Source organism: Centropristis striata, chromosome 3, assembly GCF_030273125.1.
Source record: "Centropristis striata isolate RG_2023a ecotype Rhode Island chromosome 3, C.striata_1.0, whole genome shotgun sequence".
NCBI classification, from domain to species: Eukaryota; Metazoa; Chordata; class Actinopteri; order Perciformes; family Serranidae; genus Centropristis; species Centropristis striata.
Genome location: NC_081519.1, coordinates 33,559,361 through 33,578,039, shown reverse-complemented (window position 1 = coordinate 33,578,039; position 18,679 = coordinate 33,559,361). Strand labels below are relative to the sequence as shown.

Here is an 18,679-nt window from a genome sequence, read left to right as displayed (position 1 = left end):
AGTTGGAGGACATTTATTACTTGCACAAAACAAGGAGAAAACGGCGAGTGTTAATGGAACAGGTGGTCAAACCTGTTTAAAACACATCACAGTTATTTAATTAACTTAGTGCCATCATTGTCTTACTTTTTACTCAGAGAAACATTGCAACACTGACAGTTTCTGCCTTATTTATATTATATACTTGTGTGTATTATTGACATTTTATATCTAAATATTTTTGTCATATACTAATTTGCACCTTGTAGGTAAACTCCAGTGGTGGAATGTAGCTAAGTGCAATGTTGAGGTACTTATACTTTACTTGAGTATTTCAATTTTATGTAACTTGAAATTTCTACTCCACCACATTTTAGAGGCAAATATTGGAATTTTTTACTCCACTACATTTAGCTGACAGCTTTAGTTACTTTTCATGTCGACATTTAACATAAAAAACATGATAGATTTTAAGTGATCACACATTTATTCATATAGAGATAGATAGATAGATAGATAGATAGATAGATAGATAGATAGATAGATAGATAGATGGATAGATAGATAGATACCTTATACAATTGTATTAAGTGGTTAAAATGAGCTCTACCTTAAGACAATCAAATCACTGCTTACATAAATAATAATAATCCAATAATGTATTTGGAATATATAAAACAATCTGAGTGGGTCCATTCTGCATAATGATAAAACATTTTTCTTGATTCTAATACTTTTGTACTTTTATTTCAATTAAGTTTTAAATGTAGGACTTTTACTTGTAATTAAGTAATTTCACAGTATTTACTTAAGTAAGAGTTCTGAATACTTTTCCCATCACTGGTGAGCTCCTATGAGATTTTATTGTACATTGACAATAAAGATAGCTTATCTATCTTTCATGATTTTACTTTGATGCCTAACCAGAAGTCGTGCCTGGCCCTTGCTGATACACTACGGCTGCTTGACATATTTACGTTACGGAACTTCACTCAAACGTGTAAAAGCAGCGGAGCCATGAACGACCAAGACGAAGATCTCGGTGAGCAAAGAGCATGTTTTTTAAAAAAGAAGCACGGAGAAAAGAAGCTTTTAATGTAAAGCTGCAGTTGTTTTTCATCCCGGGAACAAGTTTGTAACAGTAGACCCCTGCTGCTGGTCTGGGGGTTTCAACAGGGGTTTAAGAAGGGAGGAGGCTGAAACCGGGTTTAAAAGCCACCTTGTTTTTAATGGTGTACGCCGATTTAACTGATATTCAGTTTACAACAGTGTGCATGTGTTTCCTGAAGTTTCTGGGAAGTTTTAACGGACTCACGTGAATAACTTACTAAACTTGTAGTAAAACTGAATGGAGTTCAGCTGTGTCCAGTCTCACTGTGATCAGATTGGGAAACACCAGTGAGTCTGTAACTCTGATCCACAGTGGTGTCAAGTGTCATAAACATAATGTTTTCTGATCTTATGGGAGTTTTTTTTAAACATGTTTTTGTGGTGAATTGAAGTTTGTGTTAGAGCTGTAACGATTATCAGGCCTCGTCGACTAATCGATTAGTTGATGGCTGTAAAACAATCACCAATTTTTATTATCAAGTAATTGTCAAAGTAATTTATGATGCAAATAATGGCGGAAAATGCTGGTTTCATACTCTTAAATACAGAGACATCCTGCTTTTGTGTGTGTTTAAATCCTATTAAATTGAATAATATCTTTGGCTTGACAGAGCAAGACATTTTATTAATTTATTTATTTACTTATTTGTTTATCTTTTTTACTATTATACTACTACTACAGCACCTTCTTCTCTATATGTCATGTTCATATATATTCAGGTTTGCAGTCAAGTAAGTGACTTAAATACAATTTTAAAAGTAGCTCTCAAATTAATGTTCCGTCCATCAAATGAACTGCATTAAAGAAGTGGACGTAGTCACGGAGGCATCACCTGTTGGTGTGTAGACTTTTTTTGTTTGTTTGAGTTTGACGTTTTGTCCGTGAGCATCTTGTTTTCTTATGACCATATTTGGACGAGAGGGTGGAGTTGTCAGTCGGCTTGGTTGGCAAGGTGCAAACACAAAAAACACAAACTCAGCAAGTTGGAGTTCAGGAGTTTGCATGTTCTCCCCGTGTCAGCGTGGGTTCTCACTGGGTACTCCGGCTTCCTCCCGCAGTCCAAAATAATGCGCTTAGGTTTAATTGGTGACTCTAAATTGCCTGTAGGTGTGAATGAGTGTGTGATTGTCTGTCTCTATGTGTCTGCCCTGTGGTAGTCTGAAGAAGAAGACTGGAAACTAACAGTTGAGACCATAAACTCATTATGAGAATGTTTACTGAGGTCACAAATCAAGCCAGAAGTCGGCTCGTTCTGCTAATTGACTTCTTCCTGCAGCCGGTGCAGTCGCCCCCTGCTGGCAGCTCTCCGTCACTTTTCCGACCTGGAGGTTGCCTCTTGGTTGATTGATTAACCAAGAGGCAATGTTGTTACCCTCTGATCTGGAAAAAGTCATTCATACTCTCATATTCTCCCGTTTAGATTACTGTAACTCCCTCCTCTCCTCTCCGGTATCTCCCAGAAATCTCTTTCTCTCCTCCAACTGGTTCAGAACGCAGCAGCTCGGCTTCTTACCGGTTTTAACTGACGACATCACATCACCACGATTTTAGCTTCCTTGCACTGGCTCCCTGTTCATTCTAGGATTGATTTTAAGATTTTTAAAATCATTTTTAAAGCTCTTTTAGGTCTGGCTCCCAGCTATTTAACAGAAATATTAACTCCATATGAGCCGACCCGCGTCCTCAGATCCTCGGGTCCTTCTGACCGTTCTAAAGTCTAAACTAAAAACCAAAGGTGAGCGGGCTTTCTCCACCAGAGCGCCCCGACTTTGGGACGAGCTGCCCGAGGAGATGAGGCGCTCAGAGTCACTAACTTCTTTTAAATCTCTTCTTAAAACCCACTTTTATAGACTTGCTTTTATGTAATGCTTTCTATCTCACCACTCATTTTTACATCTTAACTTTTTACTGTTTTACTCCTTTTACCTTTTATTTTCTGTGTATCTGAGAATGTCTTGTGATTGTTCCTGCTCTGTCTCTTACTGTTTTTCTTTTAATTTAAGAATTATTTTTAGCCTTATGGCATCATTCTCTGTGTAATTCACTGCTCTCTGTCCAAGCAGACTTTGTAAACTGCTGTTTTTGAAAGGTGCTATATGAATAAAGTTATTATTATTATTATTATCATAACCAATTCATTGATTGATAGTTGTAGATTAGTTCACTGTTGATGAAGTGTTTTGTCGTGCACGTGTCACGTTTAATGAGCTCATAAACAAGTTTAAGTTGTGTCTAAAAGGAGAAAAGGAGTTCTGCAGGAGTATTTTGGATGCATTGTCCAGTCAGAGCCTCAGTAATCAGGTCGGCTTTGTTCTCCCCCTTTTTTAAGCTCACATTCCATCTCCCCCTCCCCTCCCCTCCCCTCTCTCTCTCTCTCTCTCTCTCTTAATGAGTCTCTATCTCCCTCCCTCTTTCCTTCCCTCACGCTGTTCTCACACTCCGTCCATCTCAGCCCAGATCTTTTTGGGGGAAACACCTTCTCGCTGATATTTTTATCCCTGAGCCAGAGGTATTGTGTGCACACTGACTCTGTTGTACAGTATTTTTAGCCCACAGCAAATGAAAAACAGTCTAAAGGAGCAGACGTTGTGTGGCAACATCATGACGCACACACTAAATAACTGCGGTGCCTCGGAAGCTTCCAATCAGGCTGCTATTGTGTATGTTTATGTAATATTACATTGTTGTGTAAAAACATTATATTCTCTGGTATTTAGAAAGATTAATTTCACTTAGCTGTAGGTAGTGAAGTGATTAAACACAATAATGCACGCATTCATTAACAGGAGTCTGCAGGAGTCAGATTTCAACTTTATTAGAGACTTGTGACTTAAAAAGCTGTGACGTCAGCTCGAAATAAGAAGAGAGAAAGAGCCGGCAAATTAAGTTATTTAAAGAAAATAGCTCGAGACATATTAAGTTATTTTAGTGATTGTGGTATGTAACCTCCCAGTGTTGATCGGTGAGCTTCAGAGATGGCTGCCAGTCGCTTCATACTTCTCCTCGAACTCTGCAAGAAAGTGCAGAACACTTCTCAAAATGTGGAACTTTATTATGAACTCTATTATTAACTTTAAGGACTAACATCAAAGGGATAATAATACAGGGGAATATGATTGAGTGCTTGGAGTTTTGGGCTGTTTTTTTTTCCATTTTTTTTACTCATTTTCTTCATGCCTGTATATAAACTTAATATGTGACTTACTGGATCAATAATTTGAGCCCAGAAAACATTAAATTGGATTTTGAAAATGATAGGTTTTTTTTTTTTAACTTTAGAAACACAATCATGTTCAATACATGGTGTTACAAATAAAAAAATCTATATTTTATACTAAATATATTTGACCTTATCTCCGGTTTTACTTGTTCATCATCATCAAACACAAACTGGCCTCATGGAGTTTGAAGGCAGAACTTTAGAAAGAAGCTGATGACAGAAAACACGCGGACCAAACAAAAAAACAGGTTAAATTAAAACTTAAATTTAATGTTTTTATTATCAGTGGACGGTTACACATTAACACTGGTGGCTGTTTGCACAACAACTGCATTAAAAGTTTCAGTGCAGGAGTGGTCTGACCTTCAGACAGATTTTCTGAATAGACTCACTTTACCTTTTACCTCAGCAACCTCAACTCTAGCTGCAACACAAACATGTTGGAAAAACCAGTCAGTTCACTTCACACTTGCAAATGACGTGCAATAATGTCAAAATCCAGTTTTGCAACAAAATCTAGTTCTGTTGCATATGATACACAGGAGCGCCCCTACCGGTTGCAGGACATCGTAAGGTTCACTATCAAGAAAAATTTTGGTTGAATTTGTGCTCCGTCAGCACTTCTTCACGTCAGGTTAGGGCCGAACTGTTCCTGTTTAGGCTCTAAAAAGCAGTGTTTCCACTAGGTGGTAAAGTGGCCACTGGGAAAGTCTCAGGCCACGCCCTCTCAAAAGTCTGCTCACTCTGCGTGTCTCCATTACAAATTAGCGGCCAGAGGGATTTACGAGACTCCGGAGGTGACGTATGGTTTTCGACCATTGCGCAATCGTTTAGCGACAGTTTTGACTGTGACGTCACATACGCGACGGATTAAACACGGGAGACTCAACTGTGGCCGCTGTCGCTAACTGTGCACAACGTCATCAGCTGATCATAAAGAAAGCAGCATGGCTAATTATGCACAGCGTCTCCGCTGATCATAAACATTGTTATGTGTCCGAGTGTCCGGTACTTGTTGTAAACAAACAGAGATCGCTAAGTGAACTCCTCCTGCAGCAGCAGCACATACACACTGAACTGCTACAGAGTTAACTGTTAGCCTATTAGCAATTTGCAGACTGGACGCTTAGGGGTTAACATCCCCTCCGGCTCTGCAGCTTGGAGAGACTGCTGCAGGAGGACTGTGCCGCTTCGACTCATTCTTACTCTTCTTAACGAGCTGCCGGCCCCCGCAGCTCGTTAAGAGCAACAAAGTCGCTAAGTTGGCAACACTGCTTAGCAGGCTTTACAAATGGCTGGTGTTGTTGTGGCGTAGAGTACTATGTCACATCCTGCTTAGCGTTCTATCCAATCAGTAACCAGGCTTTTTTCAGTGGAGAAAAAAGGCCCTGCTCTTCTACAGGGCCGAAAATAGTCCCAACAAAAGTCTGCTCCGAGGGCTCATATTCAAATTAGGGGCGTTTTGGCGAGTGAGACCCGCCTCATTCCGGATCTTGGGGCGGTAGTGGAAACAGCCCTCATGACAGTTTAAACAGGAAATAAATTATAAATGTAGAAAGTGCTGCAACTTTTGTGCTTTATACTCTATACACCTAATCTGAAGGTGTAAAGTTGTGTTATTTGTCTGCAGATTGAAGAGAATGTGCTGCTGTCATTCAGGGTGTTTGTGCGTAGCTGTTTGTGGCAGATTTTATGCAAACATTTAACCATAAAAATTAAATGCTTGAGATTTCAGGCAACTAAATGTTGATAAATCATCAGCCCAATTTGATCTGACACAAGCTGAAATTTAATGTGTGCACAGGTTGACGAATAATCCCTCAATCATCTCGTCTGTTAGCCTTTAGAAGCTTTCTGTGTTTACAGTATTTGAGGGAAAGTCGTTAGAAAAACAAAGGTGAGCACACAGCGCAGGGCGTGGGACTGTGTTTGCATCATAGTTTCTGCAGTTTGTCTTGGGCTGCTTGGACAGTGGGAGGTGTGGCTGAGGCTGAGGCCCTTTCACATGTGTGGAAATGATCCACCGTACAAACTCCATCCAGGGCAGAGATATGGAGGGGAGGGGAGGGGAGAGGGCGTGCCAGTGTCAGTCCAGTCGACTTTGCTGCCAAGAACGAGCGTGGTCCGTCTCCCGCCTGCTCAGAACATGTGTGTTACATCATTATGATCTCTACATTTGGTGAAAGCTCATTTTCAAATCGATAAGACAAATAGTACTTTGTAATGTGACTCTTCCAGCTCTAATTCAGCCCTCTGAAGCTCTTTCCTTTACTCTGTTTTGATACATTTTATATCATTTCGTGTGCAGCTTATCCTAGCGTTTTCTATGCATTTTTTAAAAGCCTACAGCTTCATGTTACTGCAGGGCGCCTCCTCATAGTGGCCCCCGAGTATAAATAAAGCTGAATTTAATTAAGCAGTGTGCTGTGTACTGTGTGCATGTGATTGAGAAATTCAAGTGTACTTACATGAATCATTTCCCATGGAGATTTTCCAACTTTTGCAATTATGTAACCCTACCGTTTACTGTACTTTATGTGTTTGTCCATCCACTAAATCCAGCTTTAATCCGGTGCACCAACAGGTTCTTATGTGTATTTAACAGTGGAGGAGTAAGTTAGAGTGGCTCATGATGTGTAAAGAACTCTACTGATACCGGTTAATGTCAGAAACCTTCAGTACTGTAGTGTGGCACGTTGAGTCCGGAGCATCTCGTTCGCCCCTGCACTGCAAAAAAGGTGTGTCTAAAAACAAGATAAAAACACTAAATCTGAGGGAAATTATCTTATCTCGGATCATTTTACTTGACAAGATTTCTTAAATTATGATTGTTAAATCTAGAAATAAGCATGTTGAACCCTTAAAATAAGAAATTAACTCTTAAAACAAGATAAATTAAACCTGTAGGCAGCGATGAACTGGCCCGAGCAGAGTGCACTGCAAATTATTTGTTTCTTAGCAAGATAAAAAAAACTTTAGATTGAACAATCTTAATTTAAGAAATCTTGTCATGTGAAATTATCTGTCCATGCAGCAAGATCATTTCCCTCAGAATTAGTGTTTTTATCTTGTTTTTAGACACCTTTTTGCAGTGTGACAGCCTCTGTAAAGAATGCATCCTCCCTTCCTGCTGTCCTTCCTCTCAGGAACACTGTCCACTCCTCCTCTGCACGCTACACATGTAGCGTGTACATGTGTGACAAGTTTCAAGAAATAATGAAAAACAAAACTCTGTTTGTGCTGAACATTAAAGAGACAGAACAGATCTTACAGGATGAAGAGCAGGAGAGAGACTGGAAGTTTCATGTAGATCTTCACATTTAGGTTTCCCACCTAAAACATTTCTGGAACATTTTACTCTGCAGAATGTGGAAGGGAGAACAGAAATCTCTTTCATCCTGAGGTGTGTTTGATTTCTTCTTCACCTCGTCTCCTCAGGTGCGTTTGATCCGAACATCCCGGAGGAGGGGCCCACAGCGCCCCCCCCTGGCTGGCTGGATGATGTACATGGATACCAGGGCCACAAAGGAGGAGGTGAGACTTCTATCATCTTCTCGTCGTGTGTTATTTTCTTTAACCCTTAATAGGGCACTCAGTGAAATACTTGCAAATTCCAAATTTCAACCCGAGAGAATATTGGAGGATATTACATTCAGCCAGAATGTGGACTGTGTAAAAAAACATACGGACCCAGGGGACGGGGATAATATTCGGAGAAATAAATTTACAAGAAAAAAATGCGCAGATTTATGAGATTTAAAGTGGTGAATCTGCGAGAAAAAAGTTGCTTTTTTCACTTTTTTCTCTTAAATCTGTGACTTTTTTCGCGCAGATTTGCCACCTTAAATCTCTTAAATCTGCAACTTTTTTCTTGTAGATTTGCCACATTAATCCAGTAAATTTGCAACTTTTTTCTCGAAATATTACCCCCCCCCCCAGGTATGTATTTTTATTTTTATTCATACTTGGCCCTAAAATGCCGTCACAGTCAAGTTCTCCTCGTACAAGTCATTGAAGAATAACATGACTGTCTTGCAGATTTTTTTTCTAAATTTTTCAGTTTTACGTTGGAGGTCAAGGTCGATAAAGTTAATATTATTATATTATTATCATACTGATTGGTCAAATGTCATGGTGTCACTGTCTGTGACGTAGCCTGATCTTTGCCGATTATCTGAGAGAAAAATCCATGTGGTTCTACGACCAAACAGAGAGAGACATGGGGACCCCATTTGCATATCCACTGAAGTTACCAAATGCGGTTCTTCGCCTGATAAAGGGTTAAACCAGCCTTTATCTGATGTGTTTGTGTTGCTGTGTGTCCAGAGGGAGACAACCCGCTGTACCCGCCCCCCCCGGCCTACAACCCACAGCCAGAACTCAACAGGAACACTGTAGTGCCCGACGTCCGGTGAATGAGACACTTTACTGATGATTCTCGGCAGAAATATTACAGGCATAATGGGATTAAAGGTGTACACACATGTTTATGTGTGTGTGTTTGCTCCTTCAGCGTCCCCACAGTGTCGGAGGACGTGGCCAGAGAAGCTCTGCTGAAGTTTGTAGAATCCAAATGGAGATACAGCTCCAAACCTGCCAGGAACCTCACCTTCAAAGAGCTCCGACCCGTCACTGTGTACAGGGTGAGAGTCTGATATCTAACATGCACCAACATGACGTGTGTAGGCGGGGAATTAAAAAAAAAAAAAAAACAGATTTTGGGGATTCTTTGTTTGAAGAGGACTTTAAAAGCTTAGTTTTACTTAAAGTTTCTGCCTGTGTTTCCTGCAGCTTAGCAGACTTTGAGTCATCATGCTGAACTCATGAATTTAAATCAGAATCTGTTGGGAAATATGTTGAGTTGTCAGTGTAACTTCCCTTTATTACAATACGTCAAGAAATGTGCAGTTACAGAGTCTCTGGGTTTAATCTACATTTCCCTGACAACACATAGGCTGGTCAGTTCGTGAAGACTGTACCCAGTCTATTTTCCCTGAACCCATTTTATCACCTAACACAAGTTCTCTAAGAATGTACAGGGTTCGTACGGGTGCTTGAAATCCATGAAAATGCTTGGATTTTAATGTTGAATTTCAAGGTTTGAAAAGTGCTTGGATTTTGGATGAAGTGCTTGTAAATGCTTGAAATTCTTACTGTATTTCTCTTGCAATCTGACTACAGATAACAGCATTTTCAGTGGAAAAATATATAAAGTGAATAGCCTATAGCCTATCTGAAATGAAGACCGCTCCGCCTGCGTCTTCTTGTTTCTGAGATGTTTCTTGTTGCTCTACCCTGTATCTTCTTACTGAAGGGAGTTTTTCTAATTCCTAATGGATGTGAGGGATCCTGACGTAGCCTATTTGTGGCGCTTTCCTCCTAGTTTGGGTCGTGTTTAGTTCCACCAGCTGCCGGTTGATGATTTTTGTGAGCTTACTTTTGCTCCTAGCCCCTAGTTTCCCATACCAGTATGTTTTATGAGATTATCAAACTACTTTTAGTTATTAAAAGTGTAATACCATTGCTGGTGGTATGGTTAAGTGAAATTACTCCTTTTAATATCGAAGTACTCATCTAAAACATGCCATTTACAACCATTGAAAGGTACTGGAAAAGCTTGAAAATGGACCTTGAAAGTCCTTGAAAAGTGCTTGAATTTGACCACTGAAAAAGTGTATGAACCCTAAATGTAGGTTGATCTTATGCAGACTTGCCTCCTTCCGATCTGCTGATTTGTCAGTTTATTCAATATGTGGACACGGTCATGTCACCAAGCAGAGATGTCATGTATCTCACTGCTTTGCACATCATGTCAGTGACCTGACCTGCAACAAACTTTTAAATTACCAATTCCTTGATATAAACAACCTGTAGAGATAATACTGGAGACACAGATTTTGCAATATCCATATAAAATATATGTTTTTGTGGTCATAGAATCTTACTCTAAGTAGGGCAGCGGAAGTCTAAGCAGATGGAGTAAATGTATTTAGTTTTAACAACAATATTAGCACATGAGCATTGTAGCAAAGCAGCTTGCATGATTAATCTATCAATGCACAGAGAGGGTACATACAGATAGTGACTTAAGCACAAAAACATAGGCGTGACGTCCACAGAGACAGACACACAGATTATTCTAACAAATCAGAATAAATATTACTCCAGGAGGTTTTCACATACAAGGAATATGCAAATTTAATTGATTTAAAAATATAAATAGAGGTGAGGGCAAGGACTGTGAGTCAAAAACAGCAGTATAAACAGAAAATAGCAATAGGGAAAGACAGCATAAAAATAAAAAATTTTATATGTAAACAGTAGGAACAATATGTGATGTTATTTAAATGAGGGAAGGTTGTTTAGGTGCCGTTCAAATTCTGCAGTTTTTAGTACCACATGTCTGCAGAATCCACAGCGGCTTTTCGAGATGTCAGAGTAAAATAGGTTTTCAAGGAGTTTAAGGTTCCTCATTGTATTTAATTTCCTGTGAGTCTTTCAGAGTGTGACAGTGTTTTTCTGATTCAGTACCGACTGGAGACCTACACCGAGACCAGAACCAGCGCCTGGCAGTTTGAGTCCTACAATGGTAAAACTTTAATCTCAGCAAATAAACTACTGAGTAAAGTTTCTCTTAAAACTCTTGTTCATTCACTGCACCTAGATTCTGAGAAGTGAAAGAGGAAACGTTACAGACATTCTTGGCCCAAATCCACAGATGAGCTGATTGTTTTCCTCAAATAATATGTGACTTGGAGAAACAATGTGAGCAGCTCAAATCACATGTAATCTGATTTTTTTTTTTTTTTTTTTCGAATCCAGCCTGGGCCTCTTTCATATGTGGTCCTGAATCAGATCCAGCTCTGATGTTTTCAGTCTGAACAGCCTCCTGTCTGCAGCTCCCTGTGACTGAGACCAAAACATTTCTTTTCATTTTAATTTAAATGTATCTCTGGTGTCGGCCCAAACCAATTTGTGTTCTTCAATTATAAAAATGTGCAGCTTATAAACAGCATTAAGAAAAACATTTTAACATTTTAGTCCTTAACTAAAATGTGCATCGTAGCCTCTTAACCTCTAAACCTCTAAACCTCTTAACCAGGGGTTGGAAACCTTCATGGGCAAAAGAGCCACTATTGGCCGAAAAAAGGAAAAAAAATGTCGTTTGTCGTCATTTGTAGTAATACTATTATTAATAATTATAATAATAATAATAATAATAATAATAATAATAATAATAGTAATGTTTGGCTAATTTAGACTGTTTAATCTTCATTGTAAGGCTCAGAATAATGGCAATAACGGAGCTTTTCCACTGCTGAACTCCCTCCATACACACATCCACAGTTCAGACTCACTCCGTTCCTTCAGAAATCAACTCAATCAACAAACTTTTCAAGACCTGACTCCCACCGCCAAACCTCAAATCATGAACTCTCATTTCTGTTTTTGTATCTATTTGTTTTAATGTATTGTGTAAAGCGACTGAGTACCTTTTTAAAAGTGCTATATCAATCTAAATTATTATTATTGCTATTATTAGTAAGAGATGTGGCTCCATTCCGACATTTTTCTCTTTTTTTGTCCAACAATGGCTCTTTTGTTAGTAAAGGTTGCTGACCCCTGCTTGAGAGCGACAGTCATCACAATTCTGTTGGTGGGTTGATGGTGATTATTGCACTCTGACCGCTCCTTGCTCCTCCTCCTCCTCCTCCTCCGCCTCCTCCTCTTGGCTCCGCCTCCTCCGTACAGACGGTGGATGCTGCACAGAAAGCCTCTTTCTCCTCGTCATTCTTCTTGTCGTCTGCTCAGAGCGCCATGTTCCTTCTGTACAGAGTCTCTGTTATTGTTCCTCTGCAGGTCATGAGGTCAGCTCACACTGCAGTCGGATAAAGGCCACATATAAAAATAATTCCAACAGGCAAACAAGAACATTAAACCTGAGCAAAAAATCTGAATTGAGCATTAAAACCTGCAGTGTGAACATCAGTTATGTTGTCCTGTTTGTCCTCCATCAGGACAGCCGGTGGATGGTCCTCAGTTCGGGATGAGTCCTCCGCCGTGGGACATCCCCATGTCTCTGCCTCAGAGATACACGGACAGTGTGCAGAAGGTCCGCGTGCCACACTCGTCCTTCGTGAAGGTACAGAGCGTCTCGCTTTCTCTGTTTTCCTATATTTTTGGTAATTTTTTTTGTACCAAAGTAATGTGTTTTATGTGTTTTTTAATGTGTTTTATGTGTTTTAGCCATGTCACAAATGCAACGGCTGTGGAAGAACTCGCTGTACTCACTGCTTTGGAAGAGGCCAGGTGAGAAGTCTTCTCCTAACGTTGTTTTTAAGGATTAAATTACTAGTTGGAAGCAAGAAAAATGCAAGTGCACCACAAGTTTCCTCAGATTTCTATGTGTAAAACTTCTCACAGGAGCAGATTTAACTTTTTGTGTGTTTTCTCTTTCTCTGTACAGAATTAAGATTAGAAAAACCTGCAAAGTGCATCTATGTTTAGTACTCCATCTTTACTGTCAAGAACTAACAGTGCTAGAACCCAAAATATCTTCATCATAGTGGTAATTGGCTTCATTATAGCTTTTTACAACATAACAGTTGAATCAAACAATTAATGGATTAATGTTAGTTAATATGATATTTAGTTTAGTTTCACATGAGACAAACAAGAGCAACATATCCTGGGAATTAACAAGCTAGAAATGGTTAAAGTCTGCATTTTTTATTTAAAAAAACAACAAAAAAGTAACTTTTTTTGCCATTCATATTTCTGTTAATCAACTAATTGATTATTGGACTAATTGTTTCAGCTTTAACCTGTGTTTTTCCAGTGAAACATTTGTTCCGGTTTTATATGATATTTTGCACCCGATTTGAGTTGTTTGTCTTGCAGGAAACGAGCAGTGTGACTCTCCTCACATCTCACAGTGACTTAAGGCAACAATAACAGGCTCTGCTTACAGATAAAATGTTGCATCGTCTCTTAACAATGTGGAGCTGATGTTCGGTCACATTTCCTGGTGGACACACAACTGTATCTGGTCTGATTTTGCAGAAGCGCTGCACGCGATGCTATCGCGGCCGTCACAACAACAAACGCTGCGTCACGTGTCACGGCCGAGGTCGCAGGAGGTGGGAGTCCAGTCTGCTTTGCTTCCACTCTCTCTCTCTCTGTCTCAATGTGTTTCTCCGTGTTGCAGAAGCGTTGTTTTAGCTGCCACGGCTCAGGGTACAAAAGGCGGCCCGGCAATCACAATCGCTCCTCCGGGAGGACACGTTGTACTTCTTGTAGCGGGAGAGGCTGTAAGAGGTGAGAGAGGAGTGACGAGGCGTTCACTGACACTCCGTTTTATAAACACAGCTCCTCTGTCCTCACGTCTCTTCCTCTCTGACATGCGATGGAGAGATGTGAGTGAAGGAGCCACGTTGTGAAAGCGTTCAGGGAGCTGCTGCACTGCATGGAAACATCTCTATTTGTGACACTTCTGCACTTCTGTCTGACTGCAGCTGCCTCATCAGCGTCACCCTAAAGCAGTAGTTCTCAACCTTTTTGAGTCGCGACCCCCAATTTAACATCCATGTTGTCCGCGACCCCCACTCACTGAACAGAATCTCACACAGTTCAGATCACCCAAAAAAGAAACAAAATGACCAAAAAAAAGACACAAAATGACCAAAAAAAGACAAATTGACCATAAAAGACACAAAATGACCCCAAAAAGAAACAAAATTACCAAAAAAGACACAAATTGACCACAAAGTGATCAAAAAAAAGACACAAAGTGATCAAAAAAAGACACAAAATTACAAAAAAAGACACAAAATGACTAAAAAACAAACACAAAATGACCAAAAAAAGACATTAAGTGACCAAAAAGACAAAAACACATGAACACTTTAACACAGTGGAGACAGAGCTGACTTCCAAAATGATTTGGTGACCCCCAGTAATCATCTCGCGACCCCATTTGGGGTCCCGACCCCAAGGTTGAGAACAGCTGCCCTAAAGGTCCAGAAATATTAGTAAATATGAACAGCTCTCTCACAAATCCAGAAACTAGAGCACGAAAAGTATTAAGTCTGGAACTGCGAGACTGGTTTCAATCGTATTGTATCGCAAGTTTTTATTAAAATCGGCACAAGAACATGTAAATAAACAAACTGTGGGAGTTTTAAAAGGATCATGCTGAAAACCTTAAGCTGCCTTTAGCAACTCCAACAAGATATTCAAAGACTTTTTTTTAAATCACAGTGTTTCCTCTTCCACACTTTTTTTAATGCACAAATGGAAAATGTGCATAAAAACGGGTGATCAATCCTCTGTTGATCCTGAACTTTTAAATAACCAAACTCTCAATTTCAAATGAAAATTAATCTGAAAATCAAATAAGTTTTAGTTCAGTTTTAGATGTGATCATAAAGGCTCTGAGAGTTTGCATTTGTTTTATTAAGTACCTTCAAAGTGCTTGAGAAGTGCCTGAATTGTACTTTTAAACAACTGCACGAACCCTTGATGTAAAAAGATGACAAAGGGACACAAAACAAACACACAAAAATACTGCAGAGAAGGAAAACCATTAAAAAGAGATGCCTAAAGACTTCAGGGTGACACAAAATGAATATGGATGCAAAAAGCTTCAATTTGACAAAAATGACCATAAAAGAATTTGAAGAACACTACTTAGTGACAATAAACAACAATAAAGAGATGCAAAAAGACTTTACAGTGACACAAATAGATGCATAATGACCTACTGACATAATCGATTAAAAAAAGATTATAAAGTGACATATAACAACCACACCTCGCTGCAAGAAGGCTGCAGGTCACAAAACAAAACACAAAAAAAGAAAATGCTTTTTTTTTTTAAATCACGGCATTTCCATCCGTTTTTTTAATGCACAAAGTGAAAATGTGCATAAAAACAGGTGGATGAAATGCACAGAATGAATTGAGGAATATGTTTTAGATGAACCTGAGAGCAGCCAGGTTTCCTGTTTCATAACTCAAAACACTACAGTAGAATAAAGGTAATTTGGGGATAAAACAGAAAATCAGCTTGTGTTGTCTGTAGAGCAGCTCCAGACTGCTCTGGTGCCTGGCTTAGAGAGAGAGAAGCTCATCTTCACAAATATTAAAAAAAAAAAAAACATCTTGCAGTTCTTATTTGAGGTGGTGTTCCACTTAAAGGCTCCAGGATCTCTGCTTCACCATTATTATTATGGTTATAAGCAGTTTTTGGATCTAATATTCACTTTCTTTTGTTTATGAACTCTGTGTGTAGTCTTCACTCTGTTCTGTATTTGTGCAGCCATAGTTTAGTGTTTTCTCACCATGTTAACAGAGACGGCTGCTTCACATACAGCTGAGTGGCAGAGTGGGTCTGTTGCGTTAGCCCCGCCTCCCCTCTCTGACGGACCAATCAGTGCAGAGTCACAGAAAACGCTCACTACCTGTGTGCTGCTTGTGGTTTCTCCCGGGTTGTCGCTAAACAAAACCCCGTTTATAATACTGTTAAATAAATGGGAGAGGGTCAGTCAGCAGCGACTCAACAGACACGACCGCTCTGCTTCTTCCTCTGCTTCTTCCTCTGCTTCTTCCTCTGCTTCTTCCTCTGCTTCTTCCTCTGCTTTTTTTGCACAAATTATTTCACTTTTTTCAGTGCAAGGTTTCAGTGCGAGTGGCTGGCTGACCTCTGTCTCTCCGCAGGTGCATCAGCTGTCACGGTCAGGGCTACAAAACCTGCACCGTCTGCCACGGCAGCCAGAGCCTGCTGCACTTCATCCAGCTCACCGTCACATGGTACACACACACACACACACACACACACACACAGGCACACACAGGCACATACACACATAGTTTTTGCTTGAGTGTGAAAAGAGTAATGTGTGTGTGTGTGTGTGTGTGTGTGTGTGTGTAGGAAGAACGATATCTCTGACTTCATTCCTGACCGTCAGCCAGATTTCCCTGACAAGAAGTTTGAGAAGGTGACCGGAGATCCTTTCTTCGTCGATGAGAGCATTCTGGTAAAACAAACTCTTTTTCTTTAACCCGATAATCCCAGTTATTAGATAGAGTGCCACATTGCAGCCTCTCAGAGCTCTGAGTCATGTTTTGTCCCTGCAGGTGTACCCGATCCAGGGTTTCCCCGACCAGGAGATCTGTGACGTTTCCACCAAACTGATCAACGAACACCTCAATCGCTTCAGTACCACCAGCCGCATCCTGCAGCAGGTACAGAGACACGGACAGGCATGGGCACTTGTTCATTCAGAAGACAGAGAAGTTGTCTAAATATATTTTTTTTAATACATTTTTTATTGGTTTGGTCCATTTAGTTTAAAACAAACAAACAAGCAGGTGTGGCAAGCATCAACGGGGCAATAATAGCAACAGCAACAAAGAAGATGAAATGGTAGTGTAGCATAACAAACAAAAAATAAATAAATAAATAAATAACAATGGCAATACTACCAACCAAACCTATCAACAATATTGAGTGTTGAAAAATAAGAAAAAGGAAAAAAAAGAAAAAAGAAATTTAAAAAGTAATTATAATAATTAAAAAAAGATAGACAACCCCCCTCCTGCCCCCCAAATTTCAAGAGGTCCACAGGCTTTGTCTCCATGAAATACACCATGGGTCTCAAACTTGCGGCCCATGGGCCAATTGTGGCCCTCGTGACGATATTTTGTGGCCCCCACTTTGATATGAAAGTTTAGTGTGAGTTTTATATGAATCTGCCACTTTACCGTGTTGTGTGTGGAAGGTCCCTTTAATTACTTTTTTTGGTAATTTTGTGTCTTTTTTTAGTAAATGTGTGTCTTTTTTAATAATTGTGTGTCTTTTTTGGTAATTCTGTGTCTTTTTCGATAATTTTGTGTCTTTTTTAAATAATTTTGTGTCTTTTTTAGAAATGTGTCTTTTTTGGTAATTTTGTGTATTTTTAAGTAATTTCGTGTTTTTTCAGTAATTTAGTGTATTTTTTAGTAATTTTGTGCATTTTTTTGGTCATTTTGTCTTTATTTGGTCATTTTGATACTGCCTCCAGCGGCCCCCAGGTAATTTGAGTTTGAGACCCCTGAAGTACACTGATGATACACTGATAAATATGATAAATATTTTTGATACATAAGAAAAATTGCTTGATTTTCAACATAATGTGGTGACAAAGTGATGTTCAAGAAGAACATAAATGAGAGGAACTAAGTGTGTGTGTGTGTGTGTGTGTGTGTGTGTGTGTGTGTGTGTGTGTGTGTGTGCAGCGTCAGACCATCGAGCTGGTGCCGCTCACTCACGCTTACTACACCTACAGCGGGAAAGACTACAGCTTCTTCGTGTACGGAGTGGAGAACAAAGTCTTCGCCGCAAAATATCCCACCGCCTGTTCCATCTTATAGGAACCATGAAGATGTATTGTGAACATGTTAACTCCTGATGTTACGTCCATATTGGTAGGCAGCAGGAGGAGCTGCTGAATGTACCAAAAATCTGTTGACATGATTTAAAGCGAGTTTAAGATCTCCTGTTGGTGTTTCTACGTTAATCGCCTGTTCGTCCCGTTCTCTTTGTATGATGTCGTGCTTCAGTGTTGATACTTTAAACGACCAACCGAAGCTGAAACACACAAGATGCTTTACGTGGCGTTCAGGACAGGAAGCTCTTAAAGCAACAGACGCACCAGTGACACGTTTACTGCCAGTATCTTTCCTCAGATAAGACAAAAACCAGTTCAGGAGCATTTTATACTCTCTCCTGCTTATAATACATTACTAGATCATGAATATTTCTTTGTATGTTTGAGCTTCAGCTCACGTTTCTGCACACTAAACTCCATCCAGCTGCTGGTTTCCCAGCAGTTATTCATTCATCTTTTATAAAGGACAGTTTTTATAAGTCTGACAATGTTTCAGAGATTTTACCGTTTTCATTTTTTGTATGTAGAAGAAAAAAAACAACATGTGAAAGGCAGGAATGTGTTTTATTTCTAGCCTGTCGACCAAAACTTCTTCATGCTTTCTGTGTTTATTCTCCACTGTTAGTCTGTTTTTTATTTTATATACAACATAAAGAAACCTGTCGAATATATTCAGTAAGCAAATAAAGGTTAACATGTTATCACCTGCAGAGTCTCTGTGCTGAGTTAATTCAGAAACTTTATTTCTCTGGAAACAAAAACCTGTTTTAGTGAATTATTTTACAAGCATTTTAATATAACCGATGGTATATGAGTACTGGACAGAAGCTCTTCTTCAGGATTGTATTTTAACTTGTTTGACCACAGGACATGTCTCCAAAAATTAAGGTCTTTGTCCCTCTGTGCATTTGCAAACTGTAATCTGTCTTTTTTATGTTT

The 18,679-nt window shown here is 39.5% G+C and overlaps 1 protein-coding gene across 2 annotated transcripts; it reads left to right on the top strand.

The window, feature by feature from the left end:
* The first annotated feature begins 948 nt into the window (after positions 1 to 948).
* On the top strand, positions 949 to 18,338 carry ssuh2.1 (ssu-2 homolog, tandem duplicate 1). Of its 2 annotated transcripts, none has more exons than XM_059330113.1 (12): positions 949 to 1,021; positions 7,749 to 7,844; positions 8,637 to 8,721; positions 8,824 to 8,953; positions 10,839 to 10,899; positions 12,329 to 12,453; positions 12,558 to 12,620; positions 13,519 to 13,628; positions 16,029 to 16,121; positions 16,243 to 16,348; positions 16,449 to 16,556; positions 17,589 to 18,338. In XM_059330113.1, exons 1-12 carry the CDS (start codon positions 997 to 999, stop codon positions 17,721 to 17,723), a joined length of 1,137 nt encoding a protein of 378 aa, XP_059186096.1. In that variant the 5' UTR covers positions 949 to 996; the 3' UTR covers positions 17,724 to 18,338. The 2 variants fall into 2 exon arrangements, with proteins under 2 accessions (XP_059186096.1, XP_059186097.1); XM_059330114.1 differs by lacking the exon at positions 13,519 to 13,628 and adding an exon at positions 13,374 to 13,450.
* Positions 18,339 to 18,679: the final 341 nt, after the last annotated feature.

What these genes read in the sequence shown, in the direction of transcription:
- ssuh2.1 (XM_059330113.1), top strand. Translation starts at nt 997, where the DNA reads ATGAACGACCAAGACGAAGATCTCG. An exon ending in GCAGTTTGAGTCCTACAATG is followed by an intron (nt 10,900 to 12,328) that starts GTAAAACTTTAA and finishes GTCCTCCATCAG; the next exon opens with GACAGCCGGTGGATGGTCCT. An exon ending in ATCCAGCTCACCGTCACATG is followed by an intron (nt 16,122 to 16,242) that starts GTACACACACAC and finishes GTGTGTGTGTAG; the next exon opens with GAAGAACGATATCTCTGACT.